The sequence below is a fragment of the Saccoglossus kowalevskii genome, chromosome 11, assembly GCF_978046115.1.
Source record: "Saccoglossus kowalevskii chromosome 11, keSacKowa6.1, whole genome shotgun sequence".
Taxonomy (NCBI): domain Eukaryota; kingdom Metazoa; phylum Hemichordata; class Enteropneusta; family Harrimaniidae; genus Saccoglossus; species Saccoglossus kowalevskii.
Genome location: NC_140651.1, coordinates 15,403,518 through 15,417,682, shown reverse-complemented (window position 1 = coordinate 15,417,682; position 14,165 = coordinate 15,403,518). Strand labels below are relative to the sequence as shown.

Sequence of the window (14,165 nt, the reverse complement as noted above, 5' to 3'; positions counted from 1 at the left end):
AATTCTTTAAAACAAAATGGCCGCCAGTTGGCCATTTCAAACCCGATCCCCCCCCCCCCCCGCCAAAAAAAAAAAGACGTGCATCAAGGTCCTATTATGTTTAATGTATGTACCAAATTTGAACGAAATACGTCCATGCATAACTGAGATCCGGGTCCGGAATGGTGAAAATGTCTGATTTTGATGCATTTTCGGCCTTAAAATGGCCGCTATTCGGCTATCGTTATCGGATCATGAAAAAAATGCATGTGCATATGTCCCATATAATGTGTGATGTATGAGTGAAGTTTGAACTTAATTGGCCCATGCATGTTCGAGATACAGGTGATCACGGACGCACGCACACAGGGCAAAACATAAGTCCCCGTTTTCGGACTACGTTCGAACGGGGACTAATAAGCTCACTTCAGAAATAAAACTGTTGCCAGTCAGACAATGTTAATCACATCATGAAAAAAAAAAACTTTGTGAGATGATCATACAGAATTTGAGTGAAATAAGTACAGCCATGACTGGGAACTGTAAAATGTCTCTCATTATGTCTAAAAATGGCAGCTTACCTGCTTCTACAATACAACGTGATATATCTTCTCTAAATTGCACTATGTTGTCCATGTCATACATTAATTTTGTAGACTGTCCATTAGCAAACTGCTCTGCAAACTGAAAAGTATTATGACATTATCAGCAATAAAATAAACATTGCTGTCGATACAACGGCCTGATATATGATACATACATTGAGAAAGTACTGTAAAACCATTTATTTTCACTGACATTTAATATATCACTATTTTAATTTTAAATGCAGCTGAAAGTCCATAATTACCTTGATGACTAACACACCACATGATACAGCATCATCTTGCATTGTATGATCCACTTTCAATATAGTATAAGTACTGACTTCACCCTTCTTACTTGCATAATTACTAAAAGATAACAGATATTTTAGTTGTTGAAATTGAAAAATCTTGTGCAAGAGTTAGGTGCATTTTTTGTGTTACGGTAAGTAAACTATGGCATGTAGGTGGCACAGGATCCTACTGATAATTTATAGCAAACACTTGTATCAAGAATAATACTTGAAGTAGGAGTGCATATGGATCCAACCTTATCCAATTCTTGGTAATTTGCTCCACAACTACATGTATGTCATATTTTGTTATAGCAACCAAACACTCTTGGGGACATAGTTATGTTCAAACAATAACTACCTATTTCTCATACTACAGTATATCCCAGAACTTTGAGTTAAATTAAAAATCTACAAAATTATGCAAAAACAGAAAAAAATCAATTATAATTGAACTCTTCCTACTTACTTCCAATTCCGCTGAATTGTCACCATTGTCTCTTTACTTTCACCAGTAGAATTCAGATATATTATTTCATGACTTTTTTGCTTAACCACCTGTAAAGCATTACAAAAATCAATTCTCATATTGGACAGAAATAAACTAGTCATTGAAAATGACACAGTCCCCGTTAAATATTTGAAAGTTTTCTTTGTGCTCGTCATATTAAAGCGGAGGGGTTGTCGCGAGCGTGTCCTTGAAACTTGAGTTCCAAGTGGTGTATACAACAGATTGTTTATTTACATCAAAACACATGTTCCGTGTAGTAGTAATATGGCCAAAATAAAAACAGCCGTTATTCTGCCATCTTTGATCTGATTATGAAACACACTTGATATGTACGATGTATGTGCCAATACGAATGAAAATGGTACATAAATTGTGGAAATATAGTAGTAAGGCCAAAAAGTCAAATGGCTGTCACAATTTGTCATGGACATGCATCCTAACATGTATAAAGTAAATGTATGTGCCAAATTTGAATGAAAACTGACAGAGCACATCCAAGATACCACATAAAAAAAAAAAAAAGATGCAAAATTCAATTGATCCAATTGCAAAATAAATCGTCATGGACATGTATCTTAGCATGTACATGTATAATCTATGTACCAAGTTTGAATGACAACTGACAAAGCATGTCCAAAATACAAAATTTTCAAAAAACAAGATGGCTGCTAGTCGGTCATTTTGAATCGAATCGCTGAACCACTGCATGTGCATATGTCCCACATAAGATACTAGGCACATGCAAAGAATTAACATAATCGGTCCAAAGGGATTCTGAGATATGACTCCGGACGGACGCACGGATCATTCGAACAGGGACTAATAAAATTGTTCAGTACTGATGGATTTATGCAAAGCAAATGGAAAACAATTATACAAGAATTTTAGAGTCAACTGTAAAATTGAAAATGGTGCCTGAATTATTTACAGTATTTTACAACTTACCACAAGTGTCCAATGTCCATTTATTATGCCAGAATTAGTTGTTTCTCCACCTTCAAACATAGCACCTATTACCATCTCATACTTGGAAAGATTTATCTGTAAATACATTGTATGCATTAGTAATAATACACATGACTAGTAACAATTGTTGCTAAATGGAAGAAACAAATTTCCACTAGCTGACTAGTCTGGAAAATATTAAATGATAATTACCTTTTTTGGTTTGGCCATTTCACCCTTCAAACAAATAGATGTCATTAAATTGTGGTCAAAAAAAAGAATGGCCTGAAAACAATATAAAATTACATTGTCAGCAATGAAATAAAGGAGATTATGTTTAATGATAAGCAATGAATAAACTGTGGCAACAAAGCATAACAGCAGACACCAATGGAGGAAATAAGTACTAAAAAACTGTTGAAGTGCACTACACTTTGGATATTATGCACTAATGAAATAAATATATTTCAATACATATACACTGTATTTTACATAATATTCACGTCAGATAGCATCATTTCGTCCGATTGTGAATGCCCAACACAGACCTGACAAACTTTCATAGAGAATGGTCAATCAGAATGCATCTTTAAATAGTAGCACAAATTATTAACAGATTCTAGTAGTTACTCAAGTGACTTATAAATGAATGAGTGTCAAATGTTAAACACTTTTTTAATCTCATTGATGATCATTATATATCTAAGGCATTCCCATTGAGGTCAGGTCAACAAAGAAGTTGTGAATCAGAGACCCCCCTCCCATCCCCTCCATTAATCTGCCATGCTGTTATGTTGACAGAAAAGAGAATCAGAGAGACCCACACTCCACAATCATCATAAACAAACACAGACTAAATAACACAAATACCAATGGTAACCAGTCAAATATCAAATTACAAAAGCAATATTGGGGAAAATACAACCAAATATGTTATCATACCAATTTAAGTTTGATTGAAAATGACATTGATATGTGAACAAAGTCTATCAATTTTGAACAAATTATCACTGTCAGGGTCAGGGATACCCTGAAACAGAATATCTACAAGAAAAACAAGATTTCTTTCCATTGAGCAGCAATAAGTAAAAGTTTACCAAAATCTTTATCATTCAATATGCAATTAAATCTTAAACTCAGCTTCCCAATTCAGCCATCACCATTCCACCTGTTCAGAACCTTTCAACATAAAATAAATACCTTTTTCTCTCTTGTGGCAATATAAATAGCAGAGTTCACAATATCATCTGACAGCTGTTTTTTATGGCCCAGGTCCAATATACTGTTCTTCATTATCGAGTAGGGCCCTACTTTCATTGTATCTACATCACCTGTAAAACAACATAAACCATTCAAAAACCCTATTACAATAAATACTTTTTCTATCAGGTTGATGTGGTTGTATCTTGTAGATCTGTATAAGCATCAGTGGCAGTCTTTTTCAGATACGCATGTTTACCTTCACAACATCTTCAACTAATGGAAGAAATTTTGGCATGTTCCTCTTCCTTTCATTCATAGTATTAAGTGCATGTAAATACTGAACACCAAGTGCCTTAGGAAATGGTGAATTAAACTGAACACTAAATATATGAACAAACCTTTAGAAACATCTTCATCATCAATATGCATACATTTGTCTTGTAGTTTTCCATTTATATCTGTATTATTATTATTATTATTATTCATTTCTTGAAATTCCTCATCTTCAATGATATTACCAGTATTCAGTAGGTCTTCATTCTCACATTCATCTATAATTCACACAATTTTGAAAAGTTAGTAAGCCAAATGACAAATATCATACGACTTATTTCAATTCTCGTCCTAAGACAGTGCTCAAAGAGATTACAGCATAACTACTGCAAAGATTGTTCAGTGTCATTGATAAAAACTATTTCCTGAACAAATACTAACCTAATATCAATACACAATAGACTGTTCATTCTATCGGTCATTCTGGTTTTTCTGCTGGCATATACAAGAGGACAATTTTTGTTGTTATCTTTAACAGTGTCAGCAAATACTGATAATCGTTGGCTAGTGTATATTTGATACTAATAACAATTCCCCATAATCATTGATTGAAATTCCATCAACAAATTCAGGCATTTCAATTTAGGGAAAGGTGACCAGCCTATATGCTAGTTCCATATTTGACATACAACTAAAGAAGGTGACGATGATTGAGTAAAAACAATAGTTGGAGTGTCATAGCAGTGAAACGCAGAATTTATCATGGGATAAAACACTACTCACCATCTATGTTGATTTCTATTTCATCAAGTCCTTTGTTCTTGAATTCTCCAATATTTCCTTTCTCAAATGCCATCAGAATTCTGCTGACCTTTGCAATTTGTAATGTATTCTGTGGAAGTCTGTAAAACTCTCGATGGACTCTTATGTCATGTCCCAAAAATCCAGCAAGGATGTCTTGCTCATTGTCCTTCAAATTGAAGATTTGTGACATTGTAGCAATTTGTTTCCTTAAATTTGTAGAGGTGAACCGTTCAGCATGTTCAATGCCACATTTTGTTACAAACTTTCTCAGGCATACTGTTGCACGTACTGGGCGCAGTGAGTTTTGTAAACACGCAAAAATGTATGGATTTGCCACATTGACTTCAACAGCTTTTCTTTTTTCAATAAGTAATTTTATCTGATTACAGTGATCCTTGGTTAATAGAACAGGCACATTTCTTCCTCTTTTGCCTTTTATTTCAACTCTATCAATCAAACGACACAGATTTTGCTCCCAACTTGTCAAAGATGAACCAGCTTCTTGATTGACTCCTCTTACTTCTTTAAAATCTTCTAGAAGCATTCTTTCCATTTCCCCACTCCTCCTCCTATTGAATAAAATCAATTGGGCTAACGTTATCTCGCTCAAATTCTTCCAGGTTGATGTGGTTGTATCTTCTTGTAGATCTTTATAAGCATCAGTGGCAGTCTTTTTCAGATACACGTTTACCTTCACAACATCTTCAACTAATGGAAGAAATTTTGGCATGTTCCTCTTCCTTTCATTCATAGTATTAAGTGCATGTGAACTTATCGACTGTGCCCACTGTATCTCACACAATTTAAGGAATTTCTTAGCTGCTAATTCGTTGGTAGAGTCTTCATTTTTGATTGCCTCAGCCATGCAGATTGTAGTACATTTCTTTAGAGAGTGACCCAACTTTAATGCGAGAGAAGGTTTTCCAAGAACTCTGTCGTCAAGGTTATAGTCTGCCAACTGCTGTGTTGCCTGGATTACGATTTCAAACTTTGAAGGATGAATATATTCTTTTAGGGAGGATGCATTTTTCTTACTGATCTTTCTAAGTTGTATTAGAAGTTTTGCAAGTTCTCTCATTTTCTGCTTCACGTACTGGATCTTTGCAGATTCTGTACCAACTTTCATATATTCCCTGGATCCAAATTCTATGATAAGATCATCATTTCTTGCAATTACTGCCACTTCATCCTGAGTCATTCTAGATAGCACTCTGTCCGCCATACCCTCTGTAACATTATCACTATGTGGTAATAACATTCCTGCTACTTGTTGTATTCTTCGGTGAATTATTTTTGGTGTTGCATTTTCAAACAGTTTGACAGGACATGTCTTGTTGTGTTTATACAGTTCTGCTTTGATGAACCAACCCAAACATTCAGGACAAGGGAGATACTGCGATACAGGAACTGTAAATGATGGTCTTCTGTATGGTATGATATAGCCATATCCATCTTTAAGTATTTCAACATTATGAGCATGGTTGCCTTTATTTGTTAGTTTCTGCCATAAAATTTTCCTTTCGGTACTTCCCTTTCTGAAACTTAATGCATATACAACATCTTTCTCTGTACTGTGTTTATTCTCAAAATGCCTTGGTAACTTTGGATATTTGTTCATGCAGTAAACACAGTAAGCAAATTTGTCCCATTTTCTTTTCCTATTGGAATTATTTGTTGTTTGAACCTGCACCGAGGAAGGATTCACAGAACTGATTTGGATGTCATTCTTAAGATTCTTTGTAGTAGATGATGTACTAGGCAGATTTCTTTTTTCTGAAGACTTTACAAACTCTATGCTCATTTCACCTGCAGAAGTATTTTGATGATTCTTGTTTTCTTTCCCATGAAACTTTGATGACAATGGTGACACAGTATTGAATTCAACAGACTCACAATCCGACAGATCAGGAACAATGATACTATTGGAACAATTATCACTACTTTGACAGATAGCAGCTGATTGGCAAACCTTATCTTTGGGGCTTATGCTAGATTTCATCCATGGCTTGTCATTTCCTGTAGTTTTCACATCACTGATACTATGCATATCTAATTCACAAGAAAAAGATACATCCGACTCACAATCTGAATTTGGTTCATAAGTAGGGTCAGCATCAGAATCGTCATAGTCTTCTTCAAAGTTTTCACTATCATTTTCATCTTCATTGTCATGAGTAGCTGCAGTTTTTACTTCCATTGAAGGATGAGTTTTAACCTTAGTTTGTACAGGTGTGAGAGGCCTAACTTTAACAACATTTTTACTTCTATCCCATTTAGATTGCAGAAATGGAAAAGAAATTTCAGAATCAGAAATGTCAGATTCACAGTCTGATTCCAAAACAATGTTTGAATCATATTTTTTAAACAAGGTTGATGATTTACGTACATTTTTACAGGAATTAGTATAACCTGGGGTGAGAAATTCTTCTGGTGAGGTTATAAATGGCAAAATGACTCTTCTTTTTAATGATTTTGTCTTGCCTCTATCTGACCCACCATTGACATCATTATGTACCAAACATGATTCTGGTTTCAAGTTGCCACCATCTGGTTCACTTCTGGCAGTTAAAATACTGTTCTGTAAGATGAATGATCCTGAATTCAAATTGCCACTATCTGGTTCATTTCTGACAGGTAGCACACTATTCTGTATTATACACGATTTTGGTCTCACGTAGACACCATCCGAACCATGTGCAATATACGATTCAAGATTCACGATACCACCATCTAGCTCAAACATGCCAGGCAATATACATGCTTCTGGTTCTGAGTTGCAACTATCTAGTTTACTTCTGTCAATCTGCGTGAAATGTGATTCTGGTTCAGTGTTGCAGTCAACAGATTCACTACTGGCATTGTGGGTAACATGTGACTCTGGTTCAGTGTTGAAGTCAACAGGTTCACTACTGGCATTGTGGGTGACATGTGATTCTGGTTCAGTGTTGCAGTCAACAGGTTCACTACTGGCATTGTGGGTAACATGTGATTCTGGTTCAGTGTTGAAGTCAACAGGTTCACAACTGGCTTTGGCATCATTGTGTACCAAACATGATTCTGGTTTCAAGTTGCCACCATCTGGTTCACTTCTGGCAGGTAAAATACTGTTCTGTAAGATGAATGATCCTGAATTCAAATTGCCACCATCTGGTTCAGTTCTGACAGGTAGCACACTATTCTGTATTATACACGATTTTGGTCTCACGTAGCCACCAACCGAACCATGTGCAATATACGATTCAAGATTCACGATACCACCATCTGGCTCGAACCTGGCAGGCAATAGACATGCTACTGGTTCTGAGTTGCAACTATCAAGTTTACTTCTGTCAATCTGCGTGAAATGTGATTCTGGTTCAGTGTTGCAGTCAACAGATTCACTACTGGCATTGTGGGTAACATGTGATACTGGTTCAGTGTTGCAGTCAACAGGTTCACTACTGGCATTGTGGGTAACATGTGATTCTGGTTCAGTGTTGAAGTCAACAGGTTCACAACTGGCTTTGGCATCATTGTGTACCAAACATGATTCTGGTTTCAAGTTGCCACCATCTGGTTCACTTCTGGCAGGTAAAATACTGTTCTGTACAATGAATGATCCTGAATTCAAATTGCCACTATCTGGTTCAGTTCTGACAGGTAGCACACTATTCTGTATTATACACGATTTTGGTCTCAGGTAGCCACCATCCGAACCATGTGCAATATACGATTCAAGATTCACGATATCACCATCTGGCTCAAACCTGGCAGGCAATAGACATGCTTCTGGTTCTGAGTTGCAACTATCTGGTTTACTTCTGTCAATCTGTGTGAAATGTGATTCTGGTTCAGTGTTGCAGTCAACAGGTTCACTACTGGCATTGTGGGTAACATGTGATTCTGGTTCAGTGTTGAAGTCAACAGGCTCACTACTGGCATGGTGGTTAACATGTGATTCTGATTCTGTGTTGCAGTCAATAGGTTTACTACTGGCATTGTGGGTAACATGTGATTCTGGTTCAGTGTTGAAGTCAACAGGCTCACAACTGGCTTTGGCATCATTATGTACCAAACATGATTCTGGTTTCAAGTTGCCACCATCTGGTTCACTTCTGGCAGGTAAAATACTGTTCTGTACAATGAATGATCCTGAATTCAAATTGCCACTATCTGGTTCAGTTCTGACAGGTAGCACACTATTCTGTATTATACACGATTTTGGTCTCACGTAGCCACCATCTGAACCATGTGCAATATACGATTCAAGATTCACGATACCACCATCTGGCTCAAACCTGGCAGGCAATAGACATGCTTCTGGTTCTGAGTTGCAACTATCTGGTTTACTTCTGTCAATCTGTGTGAAATGTGATTCTGGTTCAGTGTTGCAGTCAACAGGTTCACTACTGGCATTGTGGGTAACATGTGATTCTGGTTCAGTGTTGAAGTCAACAGGCTCACTACTGGCAATGTGGGTAACATGTGATTCTGGTTCTATATTGCAACCACCTGGTTCACAACTCGCATTGTAGGTGCCGTGTGATTCTGGTTCAGTGTTGCAGTCAATAGGTTCACAATTGGCATGGTGGTTAACATGTGATTCTGATTCTGTGTTGCAGTCAACAGGTTTACTACTGGCATTGTGGGTGACATGTGATTCTGGTTCAGTGTTGTAGTCAACAGGTTCACTACTGGCATTGTGGGTGACATGTGATTCTGGTTCAGTGTTGTAGTCAACAGGTTCACTACTGGCATTGTGGGTAATATGTGATTCTGGTTCAGTGCTGCAGTCAACAGGTTCACTACTAGCATTGTGGTTGACATGTGATTCTGGTTCTGTATTGCAACAATCTTGTTCACAACTCGCATTGTAGGTGCCGTGTGATTCTGGTTCAGTGTTGCAGTCAACAGGTGGTTCACTACTGGCATTGCGGGTGACATATGATTCAGGTTCAGTGTTACAGCCATCAAGCTCAACACAAGCAAGTAAGGCATTACTGTTCATGACACATGATTCTGATTGTTTGTTTCCACCACCAGGAACTTTTTTCTATAGATAAAGAAATAATCCAATGCGATTTAGGTTAAGCATACATCTTGCAATAGTGCATTGATAATTATAACTGTACACCAGGAACTAAGTGTATTGCAAATAGTACCTAAAGACTTGTTTTTCCCAACTTATTCAGGGAGATTACAAGATTACAAAAGCATATACTAATTAGATACATGATATTTATGTTTGTCACTTCTCTCAGGTACAGACACATGTGCTTTCTGTGTTACTACTGACACTAATCTACACCAGCTGATATGAATACTATTTTGCACATTATTCTCAAAACAAAAAGCTACCCAAAAGCCAAAACATAAAAAAATCCAACTGTGTAGATAAAATACAGATTAAATATTTAATAATATTCAAAAAATAGAAAATATGGGCAGTTTTGGCCAAATATTGAGAATGGTCAATGAAGGCAGAAAATTATGCAAAGAAAGACAAGGAGGAACCAGAACAGAAAATTACCTAAACTTCAAGAAAAAATCACCAATAATGCTCTGAAAACAACAAAACATTTTGATGTTTTGATATGACAAACAAGTCAAAATACCACCACTGTCAAGCAAATAACAAATTTACAAAACAAGTCACTGTCAATGCCCTAGTCCCTGCTCAGTTTTTAGTGACCGCATTAAATATAAACAATGAAAATGTAGAGAAATTACAATAAATGTTAGGAGATTATTCAACATGTTAAAATATGGTGTTACATCAAATGGCATCATATTCATGTTTTGTTCAGTCAAAGTGACACCTCTTATGAAAAAATCCACATAATCCACACATAATACAGTTGGACATTTTGAATCAAATAGCAAAACAAAACATATATGTTTTACATACCAAAATCTGTTAAAGCATAAAGCATATTTATGAAACTATGAAAAAAAAAAAGCATAGCTGCCAGATTGAAGCAAATCACCAAACAGATTCACACGTGATAGTGTCATGTTCTCAAGTTTGAATAAAACTGACCCAGACATGCCTGAGAAACGGTTTACGAGCGTGTGAGGGAACAAAAATATATACTAGTCTCTCAAAAGTCATTGAAACAAAAAAAAAAAAAAATCAACTTGTGTAATGTATTGTCTTTGTACTGATTTTCAACAAAATTGTTGAAATGTTGATTTTTGGTGTGTTATTGGACTAAAAAAATCGCCAGTTGGCCATTCTGAATCAACAAAACAAAATAAAGTGATCATGCAAGGAGTAAATGCAATCAGCAAAAGCATCCTTGAGAAACAATGACAATGGCAGGTGCAAATTTTTGAGATTTTATTGTTTTTGGAAAAGGATGCTAGTCAGTCATAATTTCAAAAAACAACATTCGTCTTGCGTTTGTACTAAATTTGAACAAAAAATATCTTGGAGAAATGGAGACCAGTCAGCCATTTGAATCAAACCATGAAACTATCATAATGTGCATCAGTCACCTGATGTTCATACCAAGTTTGAACAAAATCAACATAGGCATGTCTGGGTAACATTTCTTTTGAGACAGAAATGGCTGCTAGTCAATCAAGATCAACAAAATGACAAACAAATCCTATGCATATGTATTTCATTATGACTTGTCAATGAATGAACATATACACGTATACACAGACGGAACCAAAACACAAGTCCCTATTTTGGAATTTGTTCAACAAGGCCTAATAAAACGCAGCTTAATTAATTAATTTTGAGTTAGTAAAGTGTTTTTTATAGGCCATCATGAGTGAAGCTAATTCATAGAGGTTGACCAAATGTTTTAGGAACAGAATTACATAGTCAAATTTACATGAAGCAAAACATTTTTTTTTTCTACTATACTATTTATAGGAAATGAAGTTCACACACAGATGATCAAAACTGAAAACACAATCTTCCAACCAAGAAAGAATCTCAACAACATTTCCCAGTCAATATATGTACAAATATGTACAAACTATCAAGTAAACAAAACTTTCATTGTAGCCAATATCATCTACAATATATGATTGTGTAACTATATCTCAACAGTAGTTAAGTGTAAGTACCACTGCAACGCCTTTTACAGCAAAAAAGTGGCTGCTAGTATTTCAGACAACCAGCTAATTCCAGTAAGAGTATAGATATTTACCTTAACTTCCTAAGGTAATCTAGTTGGTCCATAATTATAAAGAATCTCTTCATCAACGTCAATGTCTTTGATTGCAAACAATGCTAGGTATGGGCGACTCCTTAGTTCTATTACTTGCATTCTTGAATTTGGGTGCTTTCTTTCATGATTAACCAATCGTCCATATTTAGGACCTTTTGAAGGTTCATCAGTTGCATCGACACTAAAAAACAAGTTTTAACCAAGTTTGAGTTTATATAACCTTTCAAGCCTATATAGTGCTTTACAAACTTATTCTTGTAGTCAGCTTTACATACATGATTATGATTAATAACATTCTAAAACAAAATGGACATGGTCATATGAAAAATAAAACATGGGGTCAGTAGCAAAATTTGAAAAAAATATTTACATTCCCTAGAGTTAATACAAAAGATAATAATAATAATATACATTGTACCTGGTAATAATGGTAATAATAAGGGTAATAATGGTTTTGAGCGGTCATGAATGGTTTTAAAAATATATTGGAACTTTCATCAATTTTACTATTTATAGACAACAATACTTCTTTTGTCAGGTAGAAACAAACAGTATTGCCCATTGTTAAAAACAAATTACATAGCTCTACAAATGTACATCTTACTCTGAAGTTAATACTAATTCTTTATACTAGTAACCAACAGTATTTATTATGTAAAGGGCTGTCAGATTAAATTACCATTCATAATGTATATTGACTTATAGATATACTCGGAAATCTTCTATCATGCTCAAGCTCCAACCCGAGGAAGCTGCAATTGGTAAATTTTCCAGAAAAATATTTATTTTCCTGAAAATTTTATATGTAACAAATTAAGGTATACCAAAACAAACAAAAATTATCAAATTTTGCATCACTTGTCACTACAAATACCAGTCTAAGATGCAAGGAAACTTGAGACTGATAGACAAAATGATGTGAACAGTTATGGTCATCTCTATGAATTTTCTATGCATGAATTACAAATGCTATTGCAACGGCGGGGGATAGGCAAAAAGCATTCTGGGTAGTAATTTCAACAAATGGATGGAAACCTTAGTCAAAAAATAAAATGTCAAACGTGCCAAAATATTAATAGAAAATACTAACCAATAGCTTTTTCCTTTATGCTTGAAAAAGTAACGAAATACACTTTCCTTGCTGTCTTCACGTCTTTCACCCTCCCTTCCAGTTAATAGCTCACCATGATATTCTAAAAGGAAATCACCTTTTGTAAAATTCTTTGCAGCAAATACACCTCTACCTGAAAATAAAACAGTCAAAATACATCATCACATTGGATTTCGACAGCTTTTATATTTCCAGTAAGGCAATTGAATTGCATGTTCAATTGTTCAGCGACCAATATTATATTATATGAGTGTTCTCAATTAAACGCGAAGTCGGTACAACACCGGAGTATTAGTAAACTTGCTGCCAACTTGCAATGCAACGTGTGGGCGTGGCTACCCAAGATTTCACATGCCACCACTTTTCAGTGGCGTCAATGTTTTATCTGAAAAGTTGATTGCTTTATAAGCATGGATGGCACCGAAATACTTTCACAAAGCTAGATTACTGTTGACCTACAAATGATGATGTCCATGCCCGCAAATCTGAAAATGATCAATTCAAGTAATAAAGCGACACTGCTGAAACCACACTGTAGTTACCCAGAAAATCAGCGCCACAAATCACACGAGAAGACAATTTGAATATAATCACCTTTCCACAAAACCATGTGTTTGTAAAACCCAGGCTGGTCTATTCCTTTTTGGATATACTCTTCGGCCACATTAAAACGGGTAATTCGGCCTTGATCCGTCTGACAACGACTTCTTAGTCTACCAGCAGCCAGTTTACAACTCGCGCTCGACACCGCCATTTTAAAAGCTTAACAACTATGCGCATGCGCGTCCTCGATTTAAAAAAAAATACAGCGCCACAAAAATGTTAATCAACGTCCAGCAACACTTTACCAAACGCATAATTTTTGTCATGCTTAACATTTTATTTGTAAATACAAAACAGGGGAGGCACTCGAATTGGAGTACCTATGCTCAATAGTGGTTTTTGAAAAAAAAACGCTAAATGCATACAAACATTTGCAATAAATAAGCCATTCCACTGCATGTTCATACTAATCAAAAGTAAAACCTCTATTTGCGAAGGAGGTCGGAACGTATGATTGGATACTAATTCATATCGGGAATTCACCTAGGAGATTCACATAAGAATTAAGACATTGCGATTGAAAACCAAATATACTCTTTTTTTTCTTTTTTTTTGTAGGCAGACATGACTTTCTGTTTGAAAACCACTCATAATACGGATTTTTTCGTATTGCAGCATGCGTATAAGGCGGCGGCACGGAATTTTACATGGAGGGGCGAAATCTGATCACTAGCCTCGCGCCGAAAACGCGAC

The 14,165-nt window shown here is 35.7% G+C and overlaps 1 protein-coding gene across 1 annotated transcript; it reads right to left on the bottom strand.

The window, feature by feature from the left end:
- Positions 1 to 11,746: 11,746 nt before the first annotated feature.
- Positions 11,747 to 13,623, bottom strand: LOC146736225 (N-lysine methyltransferase KMT5A-A-like). The gene is made up of 3 exons (XM_085505219.1): positions 13,464 to 13,623; positions 12,849 to 13,002; positions 11,747 to 11,939 (listed from the first exon to the last, which is right to left on the bottom strand). The coding sequence occupies exons 1-3, from the start codon at positions 13,621 to 13,623 to the stop codon at positions 11,747 to 11,749; spliced, it is 507 nt and encodes a 168-aa protein (XP_085361345.1).
- Between the last annotated feature and the right edge of the window lie 542 nt (positions 13,624 to 14,165).